This window comes from Pyrgilauda ruficollis, unplaced genomic scaffold (assembly GCF_017590135.1).
Source record: "Pyrgilauda ruficollis isolate IOZ18807 unplaced genomic scaffold, ASM1759013v1 scaffold10, whole genome shotgun sequence".
Classification (NCBI taxonomy): domain Eukaryota; kingdom Metazoa; phylum Chordata; class Aves; order Passeriformes; family Passeridae; genus Pyrgilauda; species Pyrgilauda ruficollis.
The window spans coordinates 11,541,300-11,567,704 of NW_024508101.1; the positions used below are offsets into that span (position 1 = coordinate 11,541,300).

The 26,405-nt window shown below is 48.7% G+C and overlaps 1 protein-coding gene and 2 long non-coding RNA genes across 4 annotated transcripts in view; 2 read left to right on the top strand and 1 right to left on the bottom strand.

Annotated features, from left to right (window-relative positions):
- The first annotated feature begins 7,314 nt into the window (after positions 1–7,314).
- LOC121349365 lies at positions 7,315–10,342 on the top strand. Its single transcript, XR_005954521.1, has 3 exons — positions 7,315–7,382; positions 9,126–9,266; positions 10,203–10,342. It is a non-coding gene; the product is annotated as an uncharacterized LOC121349365 (long non-coding RNA).
- A 1,394-nt stretch (positions 10,343–11,736) lies between these two features.
- Positions 11,737–25,260, bottom strand: GATA2 (GATA binding protein 2). Of its 2 annotated transcripts, none has more exons than XM_041463453.1 (6): positions 24,693–25,260; positions 22,524–23,011; positions 21,230–21,829; positions 18,392–18,537; positions 15,324–15,449; positions 11,737–14,494 (listed from the first exon to the last, which is right to left on the bottom strand). In XM_041463453.1, exons 2-6 carry the CDS (start codon positions 22,750–22,752, stop codon positions 14,195–14,197), a joined length of 1,401 nt encoding a protein of 466 aa, XP_041319387.1. In that variant the 5' UTR covers positions 22,753–23,011; positions 24,693–25,260; the 3' UTR covers positions 11,737–14,194. The 2 variants fall into 2 exon arrangements, with proteins under 2 accessions (XP_041319387.1, XP_041319377.1); XM_041463443.1 differs by lacking the exon at positions 24,693–25,260 and adding an exon at positions 23,568–23,704.
- LOC121351363 overlaps positions 22,507–26,405 on the top strand; it is a 9,732-nt gene continuing 5,833 nt past the window's right edge. The window contains exon 1 of the long non-coding RNA XR_005954786.1: positions 22,507–22,631. This is a non-coding gene — a long non-coding RNA (uncharacterized LOC121351363). The remainder of the gene's footprint in view (positions 22,632–26,405) is intronic.

A 26,405-nucleotide genomic window follows, 5' to 3' on the forward strand; every position in this document is an offset into this window, starting at 1 on the left:
GTTTTTATTCTTGCTGCTTTCAGTGGAAGTGAGAGGCAGACAGAGGAAATAGCCAAGCCAAGGAACAAGACTTGATGAGAAGCCCATAGTTAGTTGGTCAGGTAGTCTATCACTCAATGGTGTGTTTTACCAGGTCTTCTTCCAAGGCCATTGCACCACATGTGTGGCCTAAGCTGGATGTATGTTCTTTCTTCAGCCTCCTACAAAACACAAAACACCAGGCTGAGGCAATTACATCTCAGAAAACATATTGATTTCTTGTAGGAAGTGTCAGGCACTGCATGGGGAGATTCATTTCCATACCCAGTTCTACTGTGGTGGCAGCTCAGATCTGCCCCTGTGGATGGCAGTGTCTAGGTTGAAACCAGTCACCATCAATGGACCTGCTATTTGGAGATCCTGGACTGGCTGGTAACAGGAAGATGCCCACAGTGCTGTTGGCATGATTTGTCCCCTTGTTTCATTATTTTCCTTCCCTATTCTGACCTATTATTAACAGACCCACCTTCTACCTAGTGTTTCTGTTTCCCCTGATATATTTGTAAAAGGCCTCTTATTCTCCTTAATCCCTTTGGCTATAATTAACTCATTCTGCATTTTTGCTGCCCTTATCTTTTCCCTGCAAGCCTTAACTGACTGAATATTCTTGTTTGGTTGCCTCCCTGTTTTCCATTTCTACTAAATGTTTTCTTTTTAATCCTCAGATCTCCGAGCAGGCTTATATCTTGCATTTTTTCTTCTTTATTTACTCTTCTTTTCCTCTCCCACCTTGCTGTGTAAGGTAGACCCCATCTACCTTACACACATCTCAGGATGTGTAGATCTTAGGACTGACTCACATGGCACATTACTTGCTCCATGTCTTAATTCACTTCCACTCATTCACCTTTTTGCTTTGGCACTATGCAATTTTTTTTTGTTTGGGTTTTTTTTTTTTTTTTTTTGCAATGCTAAATTTGCCCTTCCTTCTTGGGAGGCTCCTACCTTCTTAGACAGTTCGTTTCTTTTACCCAAATTGTTCTACAGAAAACATGCCAAGTAAAAAATTATTTATTTATTTTTCAGAAAATATTATTTATGCAGGGTTTATTTTTGACCCAGAAAACCAGAAGGGCTGAATGTGGACTGAGAGCTCTCCAGCACTCTGTGGCTGTGGATCGGGGTGGTCAAAGCCCACAAGGGATGGTGCAGACCTGTTCACCACCGCTGTGCTCATACAGCTCATCCTGCCTGCTCCTCTAGGGTGCACAAGGAGGGGTTTGGGCCACCCTCTCATTCCTCAGCACACTGCTACCACCTCCCTCAGGAGCAAGCACAGTGAGAGGATGATTTCACTGCTAACAAAGAGATATAAACAGAAGTGCAATCTCCAGCCATGCTTTTCCTCTCCCTCCCAAGGACACCTGAAGGAGAGGCCAGCAGGCCATGCAGGCACACCGTATAATGGATGCAGCGAGTGGGGATGAACAGCATTCTTTTGTTCCTCCTATTGTGGAAGCAGTGGCTACAGCAGACATCCTGCTCCACTCTATGCTCAGTCCTGCCCACGGCCATGCCCACAGCCAGTCTTGTTGGCCTTGGTCCTGTCATCACTCTTAACAAAGCCCATGGCCACTTTTTTGCCCTTTACTTTCCTCCAGTTTCAGGCTTTCCTGCTCTAGCACTGTGGTTCAGCAAGGTAGAATGGGGAAGGGAAGGAGGAAGAAGTTTGAGGGGTTGCTTTACAAAAAAAAGGAAAAAAAAGTGAAAAGGCAGTTCTCCTGTGCCTGAGCACGTTGGTGGTTTTGCCACTTCTGTTGCCTGATCCACCTTTTCACACACATGAGGGAACTTCTGAGAATTGCCCTGGGCCGGCCTGGAGAGCTCTTGAAGCTGAGCCCAGGCCAGGGGTGACAGGAGCCAGGCCAGGGGAGACTCGAGCCCAGAGCAGGGGAGACACGAGCCCAGAGCAGGGGAGACACGAGCCCAGAGCAGGGGAGACACGAGCCCAGAGCAGGGGAGACTCGAGCCCAGAGCAGGGGAGACTCGAGCCCAGAGCAGGGGAGACTCGAGCCCAGAGCAGGGGAGACTCGAGCCCAGGCCAGGGTTGACAGGAGCCAGGCCAAGGGAGACAGGACCCCAGAGCAGGGAAGACACGAGCCCAGGCCAGGGGAGATTTGAGCCCAGGGCAGAGGAGACTCCAGCCCAGGGCAGGGGAGACACAAGACCAGGCCAGGGGAGACTCGAGCCCAGGCCAGGGGAGACTCGAGCCCAGGCCAGGGGAGACTCGAGGTGCCCGGCACGCCGGGAGCGGAGCAGCGAGGCCAGGCTGCTCCCAAACACACACTCACGCATGCACACCTACCAGCCTCCTTCCACAAAAGAGGCTTCTTTCATTTCCTGCGAGAGGAGGAGGTGGGAGAGAGGGAAATTGAAGGCTGCAAATTCCTCAGCCACATATCTCGCCTCCTTCTCCTTTCCTATGCTGCCTGCCAGCTCCACGTTCAGGATCTGCAGCTCCTGCTTCCCATACAAATAGGCAAGGCTGAACAACCGTGCTTTTAAGCCTTGTGAGACATTCTGTTGCTTTGGGGGGTGTTTTCTTATCACAGCATTTGTGTGCTTTGCCTATCAGAGCCACCTCAAGGCTGCTCTAACTCCAGAGGGCCAAGTTGCTGGGTAGCTGGTTTGGAGCACAGGCATGCCTTGTGCTGTGTTTTAAGCATTTTTTTCCACCTGAGCTGCCCCCTTCTTGCCCCCAGCCAGCCTCAGGAAGCTTGTCTTCATGCATATTGACAATTACCTTGTGCTGGAGCAATGCTTTTCCAAACCTTCAGCTCTATACCTGCCATTTCAAAGGGATATTGTTGTCAAGCGCCCAGCTTGTTACAAAACTGTGAGCTGGAGACACTAAAGCAGCAGGTGGTACCCAGGTGTGTTGGGCTAATCCTCAGCTTTTCTAAGACAGGGTTCCTTTTCCCTCATGAGTAACTAGGACAAACACAGGAGAGGCAGAGGGTGTTTCTGTTTCGGTCATTTGGCACTTGCAGGCTTTTCCTTATTTTTTAAGAGGTAGACTGTACTGCTTCTCCTGTGCCAGGGACAGACATTAGTGGTGATGGGTGAGATCTTATTCTCCCCAGAGCTGTGGCAAAGGAGCTCACACCAGCCACCCCAGGGCTGCTGTGGCTGTGAGGAGGTGGAGGTTCTTTGCCCGTTCAGAGCATCCTGATGCTGTGCTGTGACTCAGTTAGAGCTAGGGCTGATGCAGGAGGGAGTCCAGCTGCCTCTTCTGTTTCTTTGCCTGACCCTGGAGGCATAAATGAGTGGTATCAATCAGAAACAATGCCTGAAAGTCAAGTAGATTTGGTGTTCATCTAAATAGGGGAAATCCTGTGCACTGAGATTTCAGGACCTGGTGGCTGGAGTGCAAAATGCATGGAGAGAAAGCGCACTTCTGCAGAACATTTCCTAAGACATCCAAGGACTCTCTGAAACCCACAAAGCCTGCCCTAAAACCACAGCTGCAACAAAAGAGGAAGAGTCCACAGCAGAACTGGGAGCATATTAAACCTTGCAAAATCGGTCTCTTTCTGTGGTGGGAAGCATGTGTATAAATACATACACACATACACATGGAAAGAGAGCTGTGCTGCTCAGCATCGAAGTAAAAGTGAAGGCAGGATGTAGGAATGCTGAGCAGGGGTGGTGATTTCAGGCAGGGCTGGATCAAGTGCAGTGGCCTGAGCTGGTGGCTTCACAAGGAGAATGACCAGTCTTCCCAGGACCTAGTGCCTAGATTTAAAGGATTCTAGGTGGTTTGCAAGCCACACAGGTAAATTCAGCAAAGATGTAAATGGGGGAGTGAACCATCAGAAAGAGATAACAAGGATGAGGGTGCAGATGAAAAGATGTCCAAATGGTGCAGAATGCATAGGGCAAAATGAGTGTGATTTCCAAGTGACACTAAAGAAGAACATAGGAAAAAAAAGTAAAAAGACAATGTTAAAGAGCTAGCTGTCTAACATTCCAGTACCACCTCTGTTCTTGTCCTGACACCACTGAGTGCAGTTGCTGTAGAGTTCCAAGTTGTGCAGGCTCCTATGAAGGCAGTGTTCCAAGCTGACCCCAGTGACACTGCCCAAGGTGGCTGCTTTCCTGGGAGTCGAGTCAGGAGCTCAGGGTTAACTCTGTGATGCAGGACCTTTGCTGGGCAGGTGTGTGTTCTTCCTGAACAGCTTTGCTGGAGCTGGAATGACTCTGCCAACAGGGATCTTCACAAAGAAAGGAAATTCACGAAGCCTGTGCTTGAACACATTGTCTATAAGAGCTGTTGCTTCATCTGGACAAGCCTCTGGGCCCATACTTTGGGAATGTGCCTATGGTATGGTTTGCAGTCAGAGCTGCATATTTTGCCTGCTGCATGTATTCAGCTGCAAGTTTCCATTCTTGGCATGTGACCATGTTCAAGGCCTGCACTAACACAGATTCATGGATTGCCACAACACTACATGATGTAGAAAAATCGTGCCTTAACTAAGCAGGCATAGATTGTAGGGGTCTGAGTTAAGCAGGTGTGGAGCCTGTTCTAAATCTCAGGAGTCTGTAGCTGCTGGGCACAGTGGACTTTCCTCCTGGAGGACTCTAGAAAGCACAGAAGAAGAAAATGCACTGGAGATCCTTGCTGCTACCTCACTTCTTCTGAGCACAAGGTCAGCAGAAAAACAGCTACTCCACATCTGGACTGCAAGTAGACAGGCTCCACTGGGCAAGCCACAGCCCTGATTCTGTGACCACCTCATCCAGACCAGGGATGTGGTTGGAACTCCCTGACCTCCTTCAGCCCGCACACCCAATCTTTCTTTCCAGGAGGTGAGATCAGAGCTGCTGTAACCCTCAAGATGGAAGGTCCAAGGAGTGGCTGAGACCAGGGGTTACAGCAGTGTTGATATCTCAGGATTATCCATGTCTTGCCTTCCACTGGAACAAAATTCACTTTCATATCCCTCAAAGTCAGTTTGCTGTGGAATTAATGGAGAAAGAGAGTAAAGCAAGAAGATAATGCAGTGGGGGAGCATTTCTTTGCATCTTTCCTGGGTAGAGGCATCATCCCCGTTCCCATCACTTGCAGGACCAGCTGTGATTTCTCGCAATGCAATGCTAGACACAGCCATCACTCTCTGGATTCCTTTCCCTTTCATTGTCCCTCTGGAGAACAGGACTCTTGTTAAAAACCCTGCAAGTATCATTGAGAGCCAGCTCTATTATTCCCTAGCCAGTGAAGCAAGACAGGCATACTCTCCCACAACCTAGGGATGCCCCTCTGATCTATTACCAATGGGGCTATCTTTAATGGGATCAGAGCCTGCCCTTTTTCACATCCCACAGGGACAACACCTGCCCACCAGAGAACAAAGAAGAAACCTGTTGTGATGGGAAAAAAGACACAGTTCTCTCCAGAGAGACAGCAAAGCTGTTTGATTAAGAGCATCTTTCTCCCAGCCAGCTGGTTTGCTAGCAAAACAACCAACTAGACTTCATCTTTATGCAAGAGAGAAAATCTCTGTGGAGCAAATGCCATGAGCTCCATTTTCTTCACCTATATAAACCACAGGAGATCTGGGGAAATCTTTGCAGAAAAAGACTGTAGGAGCAAGAGGGAAAAATATTTCTGCCTGAACCCAATATTTAAAAAATATTTTAAAGGGTAATTTCAGTGCAGCATTTGAAATTCTGCAGTAAAGACATCTATCTAGAAGCTTCATCTCTAGCTTGTCTTCCTCAAAAGACACAACAGTTACCATTGCTGTACATTTCTCTGTAGCCCCTGCCTTTTCAAGGGTGCAGCATCCCAGTCAGGCAGGTCCAATGTGTTTTCTTCACGAATGTCCTCTGGAGTCAGTCCCATGTCTGCACCTCTGCCCTTTATCTGTATCCAGTCCTGGGGCAAGAAATCAGGACAGGACCAAGCAACCCCCATCTCCTTGACAGTGGTGCCAAACTCCAAACCAAACCACACCTTTTTTTTCTCTGCCTGTTTCTCTAATTGGAGACCAGGCTTCATTTCTAGTGTTTATCCCATAAGCTGCCCAGAGGAAAACTGGCATGGGAGCACAGGTGCAGGTTTCAAGGAGGTCAGAAGAAGGTTGCCTACGACACAGGGGCCTTTGTGGTACCATGGTTCATTAGCCCAGTCCAGAGTTGGAGTGGAAGGACTCAGGCATGCTTGGGTGTGTTTGTGCATCCTAGTTTCTTTGGCATTTTGGTGACTCTTGGAGAAGTGTAATTTTGAGCAAAGTTTTATTCCAGTGGATGCAGCACGTAGCAAGAAGTTCACCTTCAGTTAGAGAGGATCTTAATATGACCTTCCGTAAAAAAAGGGGCATTGTTTTGAGTTTTTAAACAGCTGCTGTGTTCCACCCCACTAATGGTTGCAATTCAGGAGTGAATAATATAAGCTCAGATAAACACCCGGTAAAATAATTGGGATCTTTCCTGGCGGGGGGAAGCAGGCAAGTTACTCAACAAAAAGAAATTATTATTCTCACTGCGTAGGAAATGAAGTGTTCTCCTTTTCATCACCAAGTGGGCTGTCACACAAAATCTCTCCCCGCCCTTGTGGAAGCAGCCCAATGCCATTTGCAGTGCTCTCTTGCCATCTTCACTCTCATAGGAAGCCAGAGACTGTTTTAGTTAGGACCCATGTATCTTCTCCGTTTTCCCTTCTGACCTTTGTCTGCTTCTCCATCCCATCCCCGGCCTTCTTAAAAATAATCCTTTCAGCTGCCCTTCTACTGTTCTGTAGGGGAGCAAACACCATCTCCTTTCTTGAGGCAGCCGCAACATGACGGCGAGAAAAATTTCCCCCCGCTCCCTCCTGCCAAGCTCCGTGTGTCCACTCGGTACACGCTGTGTCTGCCGGGCTGGGCAGGACTGCAAAGCGCCGGGCCTTGGGTCTTGGCCTCCATCGGATGAACAATTTCCCGTTGAAGGTTACTCACTTCCTGTTTTCCGTATTTAGACAATCTGGGCCTATTGGGAGCTTTGATTTTTTGTAAACTTCAGCTGTTTTAAACGTTAAGTCGCGGGAGACTGAGGTAAGGGGAAGGAGGGGGAAAGGCCTGGAGACAAATTAGGGTTATTTAATCCCAGGACCGTGTTCTCTCTGCAGTGTTCTAGTGACCATTAGAGCATGTGAAAGGAAGGTCAGGGCTGACAGCATGGGAGATGGCGAGAGGGCTGCTTCACAATGGGCCGGGGCTGGAGGCGCTGCGTGCGGCTCTGCGTGTGCGTGGGGCTCTCCGTGAGGCTGTGTGGTCAGCCCTTGGAATCAGCCGGGGATGCACTCCAGTGACTAATGTCTCCAATGTGTCATCTGTGCCACAAACAGCTGCATGGAGGTGGTAAGAGCAGTGCAGCAGCTCCACAGCAGAGGCAGGGAGGAGCTTCTAACCTAGAGAGTGCTGTGCCCTTTCCCTGTGCCTATCAGTACACACCACATTCTGACATTTGTTAGAACTTGCCTTGAAGTTTGCTAGGCTGGAGCAAGTTAACACTTGTGTGTAACTGATAGGGCAGGTCATGTCTTCTTTATGCCTGCTTTGCAAGGGTAAACTGAGGCACAGAGCGCTGTAATTTCGCTTGTTATCAGAAAGTGAGTGTGTGAGGGAATGGGGTGAGTCCTGGCACCAGTCAGGCAGTGGTCTGCCTCCAGAGATGTGCTTTTTCATCAAGACCATATTTCCTGTGCTGCTGGGAGTAATGCTTGGAAAGAAGAAAATAGTGTGCAGTCCAGAGTGCCTGTGGGCTCAAAGGTTATGTGAACAATTTTGATCTGTTCCTTTTTGTTCATCTAGTTCTCTTCTATCTATGATTAACTCTCAACATAGGGTGGTTTTACTTCCAAATGCTTCAAGGATCCACAAAAAAGAAAATAAAAATAAAATAAAATAATGGATGGGCAGAATTAAAACAGGAGATAGTAAAATAATCTGTATTTTACAGGAAAATCCAGTAGGGATTGCCTTGAGATCACCCTAGCAGTATAACAGCCACCAGAATGCCAATGTCGGCAAGTGGGAGTGAACTAAAGAACCAGAGGCAAAAAATTACAATGAAATAGAAACAAAATATCCCAGATAAAGAAATCTGCCACGTACTCTCTGCCTGAGAGAGAGCAGGCAGGAGCTGAATCAAGAGCCAGAGGAAACGAAAAGCTTTGGGGAAGACTTTGGTGAAGCAGGTGTCAGAAGAAACAAGGGTCCATATTCACACTCTGGCATTGATAGGCTCAACTCCAAATGATTTACACAGGCTCTTGACCCTCCTGAGCCAGAGTCAACTTTCCCCCAAATAACTCCCTGCAGCCCAGAGTGCAGAACCACAGAGAGAGGAGCATGCAGGATGCAGGCAAGTGGCTGTTTTCTGCCTGGTGCTGCTGTATAGGCTGGGTGAACGTTATACTTCCCTGATTCAGGTTTTTATAGACCAAACAGTAGCAGTTCCCTCCCTCAGTGGTATGTCAAAGCCTTTCCCTGAAGGAGGAGTTAATTCACTATTGTCTTTCTACCTTCTGGAAGTTTTCTCTGCTGTATCTCTCACCCCACAACTGCATTTTGTTCAGATGCGCTTTCAGTGCTCAGAAATGCAACTTAGCTCTTAACTGCAAATGCAGGGCAGTTCTGCAGTGTCTCCCATGAGTTTCCTCTGATGAGGGTACAAGGGTCCTAGACCTCCCAGCAGCACCTTGGTGCAATGTGAGTCCTGGATTTAGGACAAGCTCTGGATCTGGCAGGGACACATCAGACTGAGCCACCAGGGCTGACTGCAAAGCTGGCACCACAGAGAATTGCACCCAAAGCTGTTGAAGCAAATGGTGTCTCTGAATTGGCACCAGCCAGCTGCCCTGGTGCTGAGGTTTGATCTGTTAGACCTGGAGCAGCCTGGTTTGCACTCATATCACCATGCTTAAAGAACAGTCACTCTCACTCAGAAATGTTTACTTGCAAGGACCAGATGGCCCAGGGAATTGGGCTCAACAAAGCATTTTACTTCTAGGTCATGCATTCTAATCCAGTCCAGGTTGGTGATAAATGAGCATGCTCACCTGATAGCCACTTTTGGCTTAGTTTTTGATTGTTTTTCAGGTTAATTTCCAAGGGGAGATGCCTCACCACAAAATGTCCCTCTCTGCCCTGCCACAGTTGGTCCTGATTTGACTGTCTCTGTGGAGAAGCCAAGGATCAAATGCTCCATGGTGCCAGGCTGTTTTCTTTTGCAGCCTGCAGGTAAGGGGAAGTTGTCCTATTTCTGGCTGTGTCACGCCTGCTCTGCGGATGGGCAGGAGCTCAGTTTGTAAATCTGCTGCCCCAACCCCCTCCACCAAAGTGAAATGAATTTTTTAAAAAATGGGAAAATGCTTAATTGCAGTTGACATATAGGCACTCTCAGCTATGAACTTTACATGCAATCACAGATAACAGCAACAAAATTAATGCCTGCTTCCCACTTGTCCTTCTATAAGCAATAAACGTTTGGCAAGTCAGTAAATAACAAAATTCTCATGTGGCCATCTACAGGTCACCAGGATACTTAAGAAGTTTGCGTTAATTATACCATGTTTGCCATCAAAGAGGGGATATTAACCCTTTCAAGCTGTTGCAGGAAAGCAGTGGTGCCATTTGAAAGTAAGTAAATAAAATCTTGTCACTAAAAGTGCAACATTTGCAAAATTATAATAAAAAGAGGGATGTTTGAAGCAAAAACCTCAGCAGACATCATGGAAAATACAGTACCTTTTCAGCTTCCCTTTTATTTATTTTGTATTTTGACATCAAACACTCCCTGTAACCTAATCTTTTTGGCTTTTGATGTGGCCGTGGAGACATGACAATTAAGCACCGCTTAAAACAATAATCCCAACAACAGGAACCAAAGGCAAGTAATGTCAGGGTTCCCCCCTCACAAAAATCCTGTCCCCCAGTGTTTGGTGGCAGTGAAAGGACTATAAATCCCAATTTGTTGCCTTGATATCTGCTCTGTGCTTACACTTTACGTTGAACTTTACACACTTGCTCCATTTCCATTCCCTGCTGTTTGTTTTTCTTCTGCTATGCGAAATGTCTGGAGACAAACACAATACACACATTGCAGAGAGATGGTTTGATCTTTCACAGATTAGTGCCACCTGACAAACATGGGATTATTTATTATCTGTGTTGCAGGAACTGCCGAAGTCCCCGCTCAGAGAAGCACGCTCCTCCGGGCGCTGGGGGATGCACCACCCCTCCTGACGGCCTGATGGATTATGGCCCCAGTTCTGTCAGTGCATCCAACCAAACCAGCAAAGAGGCAGAGAGGCAGCCCCCAGGTAAGCCACCATCACAACCTGAATGGGATGTGTACTGTGCAACCAAAGCAAACAGCTTGATTATTCCAAATTTTAAAGAGATATTGCTAATTCTCATTTCTCAGCTACTCAAAGATGGAGGGAGACAGGATGATTTTAGTTATAACCCCATTTTAAACCTGTCTGAAAAAAAGAACACATTTCTTTTTAAATGAAGCTTGCACAGTGTGCTATAAACTGCCTTTTTCTTTCCTTTTTTTTTTTTAATGGGTATTTGCACTAAGCCTTGCTGAACAAGTTAGAGAGATGATTAACTCGTCTGAAATGATGCAGGAAGGCCTTGTCCCAGTTGTGTGTTCTTCCTTCAGCACATGGAAAGCTGCTGCAGCTCCGTGGTATTCACAAGCAGGGCTTGCAACCAGGGCTGGGCAGGAGGCTGCAGGGGGAAAGGCAAGCACTGCTCCAAAGGGCTGGAATTCTCACACACACACACACACAGAGGAAAAAGGAACCCAGGTCATTTTTTTCCCTTAATGAGTAAAGAGCTATCCCCAAGCTGGTTTCCACAAGGGGTCAAAGGAGGAAATCCAAAATTCACTAGCAGTTTTCTTGAAAATATTGTTGCAGCAGCAGCAGCAATGCCTACCCTACACATGGGTGACTTTGCAAGACTTTGCTTCACTCTGTAAGGCCCCAAGGGGTTTCTTGTGTGGGTCAAACTCCACTGTGTGATGAAAGCAGCTGCAGTTTTGGTGTCATGGAAGTTTGGTAAGCCCTTTTCCCCATCCTCACATGCCAGTCCATGTGCACACCTCCCTGCACTCAGGGCTGCAGCCCTGCTCCCAGGGCAGCTCCAGGCTGGCCATCCCCCCTTGCTCCCTTCACGCCACTGATAATGACAAATGGCAAGAAACAGGTTTCCAGGTGGAGAGTGCTCCTTTGGAGAACTTTCCCTGGTCTCATACAGGTCCTGCCTTGAAATCCATTAGGCAGCTGGCCTCTTTTCTATGTTTACAATGCTTTTAAAATTTGTTTTTAATGTAAAAGTATTTCTCCAAACACTTAAATAAAACACACCAAAAAAAAAAAAAATCAAGAGAAATCACAGTTCATCATCTCTAATGTGGCTGCTCCCTCAAAATTTAAGCTAGTTTAAAAACTTAGGCACACTGAACTGCTTGACCTCATCACTCCAAAACAACACTGGAGAATGAGCTTTTGTACCTATGCTTCCAATACTAAATCATTCTTTAACTACCTTATTTTGTCCTACCCTGTTAGGGTTTCAAAATATCATAGCCTGCTCTGCATAAAGTATAAGCTAATACTTCGGCTGGCAACAACGGTGATAATTTTTCCTCTCTCCCAACTAAAAGCAGTTTTTATGACATGAAGCAGGGCACAAGTAGTTTCACAAAAAAGGTATTTATTATTCTTAGCAATATTCACCTTGAAGGAATATGAGGAAAGCATACACTTTTTACAGACAATATATAAACATGTTGTACATAATTAACAATAATTTAGTTCACTAATCCAAAAATAAGCAAAATAAAAATTAAAATAAAAACAGAAAATACTGAAGAATTTTTTTATGCTGATACAAGTACAAAATAATTTAAATCTCAACTGCTGTTGTCTATGCTGCAGTGACTGACAATATATTGCACTTTGTCAACTGTATCAGTAATCCCTGTCTTTCACCCACACCCTTTCCCCTCTGCCCAAATCCTACAGAAATTTGAGTTGGGTACAAATAATGTACAACTGTACCATTGTAAAAGGTAAAAAGTAAAAAGGACCTAATTTTTTACCTCAGTAGATTAAAAATTCTTATGATTTCTCCCAACCAATTTAGTTTCCCATTTATTTCCACTTCTTTACAAAGTGCACCTATATGCCTACGCAGACCAAAAAAAAGAAGAAAGCAGGATTTTCATGGCTGCTTGGTTCTTAATTATAAAATACTACATTTTAGTAGGCTTAAAAATTACAGGCTTAAAAAAATTTACATACATCCTTTTTTTGTTTCATTCTGTTTTTTTTCTTTAAAGCAGGACTTTTGCAGTAAAGATACAATTTGGCTTGATCCAAAAAAAAAAAAAAAAAAAAAAAAGAAAAAAAAAAAAAAAAAAAAAAAACCAAAAAAAAAAAAAAAAAAAAAAAAAAAAAGGAAAAAGAAAAAGAAAAACCCAACAACAAAATAGTTAAAATTTAAAAAAATAAAATAAAAAGCTTTTCACAGAGTTAAGCTTACGTGGTTTACATTATCAAACCCCTCTGTTCATTGGGGCATTTTCATCAGAAGTATACCTAAATATGTACACCTTATGTTATACTGGAGCTTGTGTTCACGAGAGGCATCAGATCATAACAATCAATAGAATACACTTCACATTGGCAATAGCTTTGTATTCGGTCATTTACGTACAATATGGTTTCATAATGGGAGATTTAATTTTTTTTTTTTTTTTTTTTTTGTTCTTTTCAGGTTTTCATATAAAATCCACTACGGAAAACAGACGTTCCCCTTAGAACGATGCTTTCCCTCAGCTGTCTCTGTGTCTGGGATTTGATGGATGTGTGAAGCTCAAACTGATTGTCTCTCTTTTTCCCCTCTCCAGTGATCTCAGCCTCATTTCTGCCCTTCCTCCCGGTGGGCTCCACCGGGGCTGGGTGCCTGAGACAGCAGGCGCTGGCTGCATGTGCATGTGGTGCCCACACTGCCCAAAGTTTACCCAAGCAGCTAATCTGCATTTTTAAGCGACAGCTGCCAACACAACAGAACAAAATGCTTCAACCTCCAAAGTCTGCGAGCAGGATGGGTTTTATGCCCCATTATAGTTTTGGCTGTGTTAGAACTTCTACAGGCATTTACCAAAATTGTGTTGCAGCTATCCACCCCTTGCTAGTGCAGGATTGCCTTCCCCAGAGTTTTTTTCCCAACAGTTTTTCTGACCTAGGTTGTCTGGTTTGAGGAACAATAGGGTAGTTGGGAGAGGGGCCCTTTTTTTAAATAAATCTTTCATGTTTGGAAGAATGAAGGAATTGTGTCAAAATAATCACCATCCTGGGTATATTAAAATCCCGTATTACAGCTACATTTTTGCTTTGTTCCTCGCCCTCGCAATCTTTTCCCCCTTCCTAGTAACTTTGGTATGGAAGATAGATGGAGCTAATCCAAGAGGGCTGTTGAGTACATTTCCCCTCTCCTTGTTTTGAAGGCAGCTTTTCTTACAGGGTAGCCATTGCAAATGACAGCACAAAAACATGCAATCAGAGGGGTTGAGGCTTTTTGTGGAAAACAAAATAAATATGACTTTGTGTGTGATTTTAAAACTTAAGGTTTAATAAAGATGCCCTTTTCTTTCTCTTGTTTTTTTTTTTTCTACTTTTCTTTTTTTGGCTTTTTTTCTTCTTTTTTTTTCCCCTATCCCAAACAAAGTCCGCAATAGAAATCCAGCATGTCTGGCTTCCAGTGAGCCAATTCCATCCTGGGAGGCTGCTTATATCTCTTTACAATATTCACAGTAATAACAAAGAGAGAAAGGAAAACCAGTTCCGAGCCTTCTCTTTCAGCTTCTGCCATCTTTTGCTTCCTGCTGGACCATTAAGTATCGAACAGGTGAGTTCTTTTTTCTTATACCTGAGGGGGCAAAGTGCATTACAGGCACCACTACACATTTCTGCAGAAGACCCATCATTTGCAAGGTTTTAGTCCAGCATTAAAAGTTAACCACATGGGAGCAAAGGTCTCCTTTTGCCATCCCTACATTCTCCTCTTGGCAGAACATTGTCTTACTTGGTGTCACCTTAGGCAAAGTCCCATGTTCTTAATATCTGGATGGGTCTCTTGGTCATCAGGTTTTATCCCATGGCTGTAACCATGCTGGATGGGTGTGGGTGTCCAAATGAGATGCTGGAAGATGGGTGGATGGGGGTAGGCGTTGGTAGGATGTGTCCAGAGTGGCTGAAAGGGGGCAAATGCCCCATGGGTGCCATGTGACTGGCAAGGGCAGCAGCGCTGAAGGGAGACGACTTCTCCTGCATGCACTTGGACAGTTCCTCAAAACACTCAGAGCCTTTCTTGCTTTTCTTTGATTTGTTGGACATTTTCCTATTCCTGGTCTGAATTCCTTCCTTTTTCATGGTCAGAGGCCTGTTCACCTGCAAGAAATGAGAAAATCAGGCTCATGCAGACAAAATGACTTTATTGTGCAAAAATGAAAATATTTGGACAGCCCCCATGTGTTTTTCCTGGATGGAGACCTTTTTCTGGCCAAAAAAAATGGTGTTTCTCTCTGCAGAACTTGTTTATATTGATTTGTTTAATAAAACCACACACACAAAAAACCCCTAGACATGAAAAACAAATTGAACTGAATTTGGCAGCTGATGACTCTCTTTCCCGTAGGCTTACCCTCAGTTCTCATTAATTTCCTAATAGAAGATCAAACTAGGAGGCACACGCTGACCCAAATTCAGTCCTGAGACATGAGCAATCTTGTACCAGTAACCTCTGTTACCTACAGTGTAAATAATGATCCAACGTACCAAGTGTTCCTGCTTAGGATTAATTTCTTTAAAAAAAAAAATTAAATAATACAACAAAGCCTTAGATACAATTATTTTTTTAGAAGTCAAAATGAAGATAGCCCATCAGGATTAATTTCTGCACAGAGCCCATTCCAAATGGCCTCTTTTTCTGGATGGAAAGAGCACACAAAACCCACTTAGTTAAAACCAAGTGTGGCAGCTCTGTTTTGCCTGGTTTGCCCAAGCTAGAAGCCAAGCTAATACATTGTAATGCCACTGAACTTAGCATCACTATGCTGACAAAGAACGGCTGTCACTTCCCAGGGGAACCTTAGAGACGGGGAAGGAATAAAACAACAACCAAACCCCTGAAACCAATAAAAGCCTAGTGTACACCATGCAGTTAAGACATCAATCCACACTAGGCAAGCAGCGACACATGAGATGAGTAAATACTCACATTGTGCAATTTATAGTAGAGTCCACAGGCATTACAAACTGGGTCCCCGTTTGCATTACGTCGCCATAAGGTCGTGGTGGTTGTCTGACAGTTGGCACAACAAGTCCCTGCTCTCCTGGCCGCTGACTAACCAAAAGAAAAAGAAAATTAAAATGTATCACCAGGTGGAGGGAGATCATGAGAAAGGTCAAATTGGACTCAGTATTTAGTTTGGGGAGAACTTGTTACTGAAGAGCATCAGGGCTGGAGGAAAGCTGCTGTCAGTTTTAAGTTTTATGGACGTTATGTTTTTCTTTAAATTCAAATATTCTCCTATGCAAACTTTCAAGCCCCATGGCACTCTGTGTGCAACGGAAGTAAGGAGAGAAACAATGAATCTTTGCTTCCACAAACAAAAATTTTAGAGGGGGGAAAAGTAACCTTGACTTTTTCAAATTTTCCCTTTTCACGATTCTAAAAATGCATCATTAAAATGCGTTTGCCTTTTTCTTTGATGATGAATATAGTCTGTGATAAGGATGGGACTGGATTTTAAAAACATCTTTAAGAATGTGATTTTTACCCCTACTCTGGCCCTTAAAAGGTGGACACAAAAGAAAATGAACCGCATTGCTTAGCTGGGTGCAGTATTTATCAGAGCCATCACTGACAATTCAGTTTGCATTTACAAGTGAAAGGGAGAAAACAAAACCGGCTCCAACTTTCTTTAAATATTTAGCAAACCAAATTTCATGCCTTGCAGCAATGATTCCGCTGACCCCCGTCTGCCGCCTCTGTCCCTACTTAGTTCCTTGGCTGACAAGCCCTCAAACAACTGTCTTAAAATTAAACAAAACCGCCAAAAAATCCACCACCCTTTCATAAAACTATTGTTCTGCTGAAACCAAGGTGAGGAGAAAGAAAAAAGCCCAAACATTCACCCACCTCCCAAAACAAGAACAGGAAAAGTAGAGCTGCAGGCGCCTGATTCCTGGACGGGCCCTTGTCTAGCAGACCCCACCATAAAGCGTCCTTTGTGCATGGACAGTGACGTATAAAGTGTTACGGACAGACTACTGCACCCCGTATTTTGGGGAATTATTTTGTATTAGAAACCTTCAGCCCTGCCTCTACAAGTGGTCAAAACATCAAGTCCATTTTGTGCTACTGAATTAATAAGGAGGACTCGGTATTTCCTTAAATTGGAGTTTTCTTCCCAAAGCGTATCAATCGCGGTCGTTCCCCGGGGGCCTTGCTCCCTGGATATTTCTGCAATTAGCCATGGAGAGCCATGGGGTGAAGCCCAGCAAAGCTCACAGCAATGCACAGGGCATCTCCGTGAGCAGAGCCAGTCCCAGGGCAGTGGATTCCCAGAGAACTCGGTGCTTCCCTGCCTGCCAGCCCGGTGGGGAGCGGGCACCGCGGGAAGCACAGCTCGGCCCGCTCACCAAAGAGGGGCACAGGGCTCTGTTCTCACTTGCTCCTGATTTATGCCATGGCCCCCTGTAACTGTCCCAAAGCTGATGGACAGTTCAGCAGCTTTAGGCAAGAATCAGGCCCTCGGAGACTCATATATTTTGGTGCCTTATTCGCCTGTGAGAACAGGCCAAAGGCAGAAAGAGGGGGTACCCCCTACTGCAAATGCACTCATGCAACCCAAACACAATTAATGCCAGACGTCCAAATGCTGACATTATTAATACAATCACTTTGTTATTGCATGGCAGATGAACAAACTCCCAAAGATGGCCACCTCCTCTCCCCCGCAAACAAGCAAACTACAGTGGAAAAAGGGGCAATAAACAAAGTTGTAAATCAATTAAAGCTAAACATTTAAACAGCTACACACTAAAAGAAAACCTCTCTAGTGCCCCCCAAACCCTGCACAGTGAGCTAAGTATAACAGTCTCCCAACACACTAGAAGGTGGAGATCTATGTTTGCATATTTGAGATGGCTTACTGATACTCAAAACTCTGCTGCTTAACTCTATGGCCTGTCCCATTCAGTCTGGAAAGCACTTGAGCTTGAGAGACGATAATGTTACACTGTTGTCTTAACATTTTTCTATATGTCAGTCACTTTAGAAGGCAAGTCATTAAGAAGCTTACATAGCTGAAATTCTGACTCAGGGCAGAAATCTTCTATATCCCATCTCAGTGTTAGAACAGTAATGCCAATTTTCTGCTCTCTAAACCTCATTGATATTTGCCCACGAATAGCTACGAGACTTAGGCACCATAAATCACAAAGCTCCAAAAAATATATTTATTATTCTTAGCATTTTACGCATTATTTGCGGAGTAGAGTGTATTAGAAATTTCAAAACAGCAAGCATGACTGGCAAGGCTTGCCTATAGAAACTCTCTAAAGCTTTTAGAGTCAGGAAACAGATACACAAAGTTTCATTATCTTTAACGTACAGATATCCGGATAGGAAACTACTACCAGGAGCTTAGAAAGGACTTTTTTTTTTTTTTTTTTAATCAGTCAAATGAAAATACAAAGTATAGGTGACTCCATGGAAAAATAATAGGATTTTTTTAACAGTAGGGGATTGTCTGGGGAGGGAACCAATATTAATATTGCCAGAGAATATAAGAGTGAAAATTACTTCATGGCTTTTATACAAATAATTTTTAAGTAGGGAGCAGTAGCTTTGACTCATCTGATTTGTTTTGCTTTTCTGGAGCTGGAACTTTTTTTTAGTACACGGTGGAGGACATTCATGCTCATAACCCTTTCGCTCCCAGTGTGTGCCCAAACCGTCCCAAGAGGCCAAGTAAATGAGGAATTAAATTAAAAGCTGTCATCTGAGGACAAACGGGGAGAAGGACACACGATATCCCGCATGCATTGTGAGCGGCAGGGATGCCTGGGACAGGGCGGGCTCGGTGGTCCCGCCGGGATGGGGGCGGAGGGGGAGATGTGCCCCGAGGCACGGCAGTGACCTCGCCGTGACTGACCCCCGTACAGTGCAGCTCGGCTCCACGCAGGGGCTGAGCAGAGATGAGGCACGACTGACTCGTGCCTGTGTGTGGTCCCGCTGCCTGATTTATCCCCAAACCCAGGAGAAATAAAGACACCTACCAGCCTTCGCTTGGGTTTAATGAGAGGTCGGTTTTGGCCGTTCATTTTGTGGTAGAGCCCGCAGGCGTTGCACAGGTAATGCCCGGTGCCGTCTCTTCTCCAGAGAGGGGTGGCGGTGGCTCCACAGTTCACACACTCTCTGCCTTCTGAATGGAAACACGAAGAAAACAGATTCCTTTCTTTAAAAACAAATTCACAAAATCTTTTTGCATTGCCCTTTAGGCATTTTTCAGAAGTCAAAACAGTGTGTTAATTCTGTTAATTAAGCACAACCAGGCAGCAGTGACATCTACAGTACAGGCAGCAAGGAGCTCAGTGTTTCAAGAGCTCCCAGCTCCAGTGAGTATTTTATGTCATGATCAGGAATAGGCAGCACTCTCTGCGAAGTGAGAAAGAGTGACACTCTTATTGTGTCAGATGGAAGTTATCGTTTCAGCAAGAACTCCCTCAGTCTTCACTGGGCACCGCTCCCCGCCCGGATCTGTTGCACTCCGGTGGTGAAATCCTGTGTTCCCCTGCCCAGAAACACCCGTGCACGTGCACACAAACACTCACACCTGCAAACACACAATGCATTAGAGAGAGAGTCAGATGAAGAGGTTTTCTAGAAATAAATCTAAGCAAAAAGACCTCCAATTCTGCGCTTTCTTTTTTGTTGCAAATGCTACAGGTTGAGAAAGTAGAGCCGAGCAGACTGGGAATGGATATAAAACTGGGAATGGATACAAAATACCAGAGTCTCAGTCATGATTTTTGTTCTAAAGGCATAAAAATGCTGTTAATGCTGTTCTTTGAGAAAGTTCAGTTTCACTGGACATTACTGTAAAAAACAGCTTGAGTGCTTTTCTGTTTCTTTGATTTTTCAACAATCCAGTTTGGATTTGGTAGGGAGCAGTTTACCTTCATTATTAGTTTTAGTACAATGTGGTAAACATAGCGTTGCAGAAAGGCTGCATTAAATAAAACACAACATGTAACTCCAAGATATCTGTTTTTGCATCAGAAAGCTTCCTGCTAAAAGTTCATTTGCCTTGGATGGTTTGAGGGCAGGTCTGCTTAATATAGAAATCTCTCTTAATACCGTTTATGCAAATCCTACAGTATTTAACTGGAAAGGAAATTCTTTTTGCTAATAACTGAAGCAGGCCATGTTGAGTTCAGCGGGGTTTGTGCCTGCCTTAATCTAGGGAGTGGGAAGCTTTTAAACAACACAGTCTGGAGAGAGAAATGAGGGGAGCTCTGCGGCACTGCATTTGTAGCTCTTGTCCCTCCTAGGGCAGGAAGCTGCAGGAGTCGTCCTGTCGTGAGTCTTAGTTTTCCTACAAAAACACTGAGTGGTCACGAACTTTCCCCAGTTCCTTACACTGGGAGCTCCCTTACAGAGGGAAAAAAAAAAAGCGCAACTGTAAAACAAAAGAAAAAAGGTCCTTGTTTTCCCCCATGTAAAAATCAGCAGCAGCTACGGGACAAAAAAAAATTTAAAAAGCTACTCAGGATCCTTTCTGTTCTTTAGAGACCTGGATCTTGAGCCAGATTCTAGACTCAGGAGGTTTGGGCTACCCATTGCCTGTAGCTTCTCTTCTATGCACTAAAAATGCATACACATAGTAGCAACTGCCTGGAAAGAACAGCAGAGAAAGAATGTATTTTCCCCTTCCGAGGAATCATTTGAAACAGTACTGATGAGCTTGTAAAATAGCTGGTATTTTTGTTGCAAAACTCATAAGAGATCACATTTCTAAATTATTGTCTACTTAAATAAAAACATGTAGTGTATTCATAAGCAAATATGTTCAATGGAACACATATGCAAATGCCTATAGGGCCATTTATTTTTAAAGTACTGTCTAAATTAAGCCCCAGCATATTGCAGTTTATTTCCTTCCATTGGTGAGAATATTAAACCAAGAAAGTCAGTAGAATCGCATAAATTGTCATAATTTGTGTCTAGCTGTATAACTACTGTCATTTCAAAGTGGGGCCAAAACTGTTCATCGCCTAATTTACGGATTTAGGACTCCACTTTTAGAAGAAACGCAAGGAAGGGTGAACATGGGAAAGGTCTGCAGGCAGTTGTTTGGAAGCAGAGATATGTCTGATTCAGGGAAAAAAAAAAAAAAAAAAAAAAAAAAAAAGGCGAGGGGAGTCTTTTCTAGTTAAAGTTAGGCTGGAGTAAGTTAGCAGTGACTGGACACCTTAGTCTTTTGCACTGGTATGTAAACTATATTTGAACTTTTGCTCTTGTAAAACGCGAATGGAAAAAGGCCCTTTGCGATCTGAAAGAGACAGGCCAGGGAAGTTTCGCTTTCATCTTGCACTGGGGCTTTGGGTGGTGTTAATGGAGAGACGTGGAAATTACGGAGGGAGAAATACCTATCCCTGGAAAGCCCCCATGTGTCATCCATGGGCCTTTGCCTGACTTGAGGGAGCAGGGTCGAGCCTGAGCCCCTCGGGAGCCTGAGGCCTGCTTTTCTCCGATGAAAAGGGTTCGGGTTTCTTTCTCCGTATAAATCCCTCTTTGTACAACGCGGTCTGCTGGCTCAGACTGCCCTGGTCCCGTGCCCCGCGGCCCGTTCGAGGGCCCTGTGGCCAGTGCCGGGGTGCCTTGGCACCCACAGGAGCCCAGTCCAAGTTCCATCTCCTACTTTTAAAAACCCAGAAAAGCAGAACCAAGCAGTCACCTGTCCCTCTGTCCCGAAGAGGGCCAACACAAGCACCCAGCCTCGCAGCAGCCCGCACGCTCACCCCAACAGCCGGCGCAGCCACCCGCACAAAGCCCCGGGAGCGCGGCCCTTCCAGGCGGGACACGGCGGGATGGCCACGGGGTGCGACACTTACCCGAGCAGGACCTGGCCTTGCTCCGCGGCTTGGGGGTGAAGCTGGACGCGGGGCCCCCCAGAAAGCTGCCCGGGTGGAAGAGGCTGCTGCTGTAGTCGTGGGCTGCCGGCACGTAGGAGGGGTAGGTGGGGATGGGGTGGTGGGTAGAGGGCTGGGCCCCCATGCTGGTGAGGCTGCTTCTGAGCGGGCTGGCGCTCTCCATCTTCATCCCCTCCGACAGCGACACTTGGTACTTGATGCTGTCTTTGTCCTCCTGCCGAGCCCCGGCGGAGGAAGAAGGGGAGGCGGCGCTGGTGGAGTTGGGGTCTGGGGACACTTCCTTGGGAGGGGTCGGGGGGAAGCCGAAGAGGTGGGAGCCGGAGTGCGAGGCCGGGGTGAGCGAAGACACGGAGGCGGTGCTGGAGGTGCTGCTGCCCGGGTACACCGAGATGGCCCCAGGCGCTCCTGCCGCCGAGGGGTGAAGGGGTGTCTTGGTGAAGGGGCTGACGGTCCAGGGGTTGTGGTGATGGGCAGACAGTGCCGCCTTGCTGCTGTCCAGCCAAGGGATCCCGGGGCTGTGGATAAGATGAGGCCGGCACATTTGACTCCCGGTCAGGCGGGCTGTAGAAACACAAGAGCGTTTGGGGTCAGCGTGGGGCGGCTTAGCCCGGAGCGGCTGGGGAAAACCCCAGCTCCCCGTGGTTGGGCAGCTCCTCGGTCTGCAGGCAGCCGGGGGACAGGCGGCCACGGGAGAGACTTCAAAACCCAGGGAAGAGCAGCCAGGCTGGTGCAGCATCCCCTTCCCCCTGTCCTATCTGAGGGACATACCGGCCAGCCCGGCCAGAAGGAGCAAGGGGAGCAGGAGGGGCACTCAGGCAAGCCTTTTCCTCACACCCCATTCCTAGGAAAATGGAGCAAACCCCTTTCTGCTCTATCTTTCTGAGCTGCCGTAATGCTCTCTCTCTTCGGCTCCTAAGAACACCCCCAAATAAAATCCATCGCCGGTTTGAATCGGTTTGTATTTTGCATCCGGGAAGTAGCCGTGTCTGAGAAGTTTTAGCCCGTGCGCACACTGTTTCCCCTTCCTCTCTCACCTCCTCCCTTTCTTTCCCTCCCCTCCGCTAGCCCTTGGTTATCCCTAGGGTTAAAATCCACCCGTGCCTGCCTGTCTATCCTGTTTTCGATCTCCTGTTCCCCGGCTCCGACACACCGAAGTTTCACTCGGTGAAACTTCTCACCCCCGCGCAGGACAGGACACCCGGAGGGGCCGGAGTGCTGCCGAGACGGCGGGGAAGGGGCCGGGGTGCTGATTTACCGTGTGCCTGGCTGTAGGAGACCCTGGCCCGGGCATGGGCGGAATTGGCGTAGTAAGGGTTGCCCTGGGAGTCCAGGTGGTTGAAGAAGACGTCGACTTCATCCGGAGGTAGGAGCTGCGCTGGTTCCATGTAGTTGTGAGGCAGCCCGGGGTGGTGGCTGTCGGGGTGCTGCCCGTTGAGCACGGCGTGGTGGGCCATCCAGCGAGGCTGATCCGTGGCCACCTCCATGGCCTCGGGCCTCCCCTTTCACCCACCCCCGGGCCGGGAGCGAGCGGCGCTCGGTGGGGGCGGGGAGTGCTGCTCGGGGGGTCGCTTTTGACGCTGCCTGGTGGGTTTTAAGATATTGGGGTGGCTTTTCTTAGAAAGAAAACCGCCGGGTGACCGGAGCGCGCCCTCTGAGGCGTGGGAGAGGACCCCAGAAGTCAGCGTGTCCCTCTGTCAACAGGCGGGTAGCGGAGGCAGGTCCGGGGAAGCGCCAGGGCAGCACCTGTAGGGAGAGACAGGAGGCTTTAGCAGCTCGGCAGCCGTGGGTGCGCTGCTCGCCGGGCCGGCTCCCGGCCGGCTTCTTTTCCCAGAGGTACATGGAAGGGGAGGGGGAAGCAGAGCCCCTCCTCCCTTCCAAAAATATCCTGTCCCCAAAACTCCTTGCCTTGCTCTCTCCTCTCTCCCTCCTCATTGCCCCACAAAATAAACAGAGATGCATTTCAAACTCTTAACTAAAAACAAAAAGGAAAAAATGAGGAAAAAAAAAAAGGAAAAAAAGGAAAAAAGGAAATAGTTTCGTTCTCCCCCCCCCCCCCCCCCCCCCCGCTAGAAACGTCAATAGGAGTTTTTCCAGCTGGCTTCAAAAGCGGGGTAAAAAAGGAAGAACGGCAGAACTAATATAGAGTAGTTCGAGCAAGAACTCCCAACTGACACAAAAGGAAAAGGAGGGGGAGAAATAGGGAGAGGGGAGAGAAGAAGAGTGGAGAGAAGGGTGTTTAGAGAAGGCAGCGAGTGCGCCCTGGCAGTGGCGCGGCGACCCCCCCGCGCCCCACACTTACCCGGCGCGGGAGGCTGGGTGGCGATGAATGCCGGCGTGGAGGATGCGAGTGCGGCAGAGAGGGGGAGAACGGAGGGGGAATGAAAAAAGCGAAGAGGGAGAGGAGGGGGGAAAGGCAGAACGAGCGCGGGAAGAGCAGAGGAGGTTGGATGGAGAGTGTTACTCAGATGGCAAAGCCGCTGCTCTGGCCGACTCGGTCCCATCCCCGCGCATCCTATATGAGCGCTGGCGCCAGCTGGCCGCGGCGCCGCAGACGGGCCGGGGTGCGCAGGGCCGGCGGCCGGGCCAGCCAATCCCGCCGCCCCACACCGCCCCCAACCGCACCCCCGGCCCCAAACGGAGCCGGCCGGGGGGGGGGAGCGCGGCAGACCCCCCTCCTCCGCCCCTCTTCCCCTGCTCGCAGCATCTCGCCCGGCAGCGCCGTGGGGGCTTTCCCCGCCCGGGCGCTGCACGCCCCTGCGGGGCGGGGACGGCAAAACAGAGGGGGTCCCGCCGGGGAGTGCGGGATGCGGAGTGGGGAGAGGGGGGGCCGAGCGAAGATGGAGTGCGGGAAGGGCTCGGCGATGGAGCCGACTCGGCCGGGTGCTGCCCCGCCGCTGAGCCGTGACTTTCAGCGCCGCCGCCGGGATGCCCGGGGCTGGAAATCGGCACCGGGGAGATAAATATGCTAAAATCCCTTAAATCAGGCACAGCAGCGCGCAGCCGGGAGCGGGACAAACCTCAGCCCGGTCACATTAGTTTGAAATAACTGTCTGGATCGGGGGAAAAATAATTAAAAACAAATAATTGCGAGACTCCGCGCCGACCCCGGAGACCGACGGGACGAGCAGGGCCCGGGCAGCGGGGCCACGCCGAGACGGCTGCAGGGCAGGGACGGACCCTGCCCGCTCCCCGGCCCGTAGTGCTCGGGCCGGAGCCAGGCTGGCGCTGGCTGGCAACCCTGGGCCCGGGGAGCCGAGCCGAGCCGGGCCGGGCCGGGCACAAGGACCCTGGGACGGAGTACAGCCTTCCCGGTGGGGCTGCGACGTTGCTAATACTTCCCCCCCCCCCCCCCCAGTCTCACACTTTTGTCTTAAAATAATTAATAACAAAGCCCAAACATCATAGTTTCAATATTTGCAGTTACTCGTGCACTTTGGGGCGGGGAGCGGAGGTGCATCCCGAATCAACAGGCGCTTTCTGCGGAGTTTGTGCTGCAGTTCAGCGGCAACAGCCGGGGCGCCGGCCTGGCTTCGCCACCCGCCAAGGTGCGGATAAACCGGTCCGCCTTTGGGGCGGAAAATAATAATAATGGGAAAGGCACAAACAACTCCCCGGAGCGCGGCCGGGCGCTGCTGCCTGTCCCGTTCCCCAGGCGCTCCTGTCCCGTTCCTCAGCCTCTGCTTTCGGGGAAAAAGGGAAACGCTGATCGCAATCCTTCAGCCCTCCTAGCTGGGCGCGGGGCGAGGACACCGTTCCTGCCCGGGATCGGGGCGGGGGCGGCGGGGAGCAGCCGCTCGGCTCGCGGGGCAGCGGCCGCGGCTCCAGCCCGACGGCGCGGCCGGGGCCGTGCGGGGCTGCAGCCGAGCCCCACCGGGGGCTGCGGGCGGGGGCAGCGGGGCGGCCCCGAGGATGCTGCTGCCGCTGCTGCCCCCGGGGCCGCCCCCGCGGCGGGCAGCGCTGGGGGTTGGGAGCTGGAGCCGGCCTCCCCCGGCCCGACCGCCCCAGTCACTACGACGCCGGGGCTCTGACGTCACCCGTCACTGCCAAATTCGCCAGGAAATGAACTTTTAAAAAATAATAACAATAATAATAATAATGATGACAATAATAATAATAAAACTCCTTTTCCTCGCTGCGGAGCGCGTCTGGTCGGAGCGACATGGGGGTCCCTCTCTTACTATTCTCCCCCCACACCACTCATTGTCTCCCTGTAACCTTCCCCCAAGGGACCCTCAACGCAGCCCCCGGGGGAACCCACAGCGCAGCCCGGGAGAGCGGGGGCCACACTGGGGGACTAAAGGTTGGCACACGGGGAGGCGATTACGCTTCCCCCCCTCCCCCTCCGCATGCTCTCCTCTGACGCCTCCTCCACCCAAAGCCCGGGTGTCCCGCTCCTCCCGGCCCCCTGACCTCGGGGCTGTGCGGTGGCGCCGGGACCGCGGCGCCCCTCGCCCCCTCCTGCCGCTGCGGGGGGGTCGCAAGCGGTGGGGCCGGGCAGCAGCTCCTCCGGCGGCTGCCGGGCGCGGAAGGGGCGGTGGAGCCGGGCTGCTCCCGGGACGGGCTGGTTGGCCCGGGCAGGCCGGGGACAGGCGCTGGGCCGGGCTTGGTGGGAGAGGGGTCGGGGGTCGGGAGGGCAAATGAGCCCCGCGCTGCGGAGCGTGCCCGGGAGCCTCAGTCCGGTGGTGACCGGGAGGAAAGGGAAACAAAGCAAAAATTAAAAAAAAAAAAAAAATAGAAAAGGGAAAGTTAAAAGGCAGAGAGAAAACCAAGCGGGCTTTCCAAGAATCCGGCTTCTCCCTCCGAAGCGATTTTCTTTCTACATGCACCAAAATCACCCAAGTATCACCCGAGAATGGATTTTTTAGTGTTTTGAAAGAAAGGTGACTATAAAACCAACGCGGGCCTTTGCAGGTAGATCCCCTCGGCGTCCGGGGCCGGGTTGCGCCGTGCCCGTGGAGTCCCGGCCGGTGGAGCAGGGCGGCGGCCACCGGGATCACCCGGGCCTCGCCGGCTCCCGCTCCCGCCCGCCAGCGAAATCCAGCTCCTCGCTACATGCTTATTAATTAATTTGGATGTTTTAATTACTGCCCTCCTGCCATCAGCACGGGGACGCGATTTTGGGGGTTATTTTGGGGGG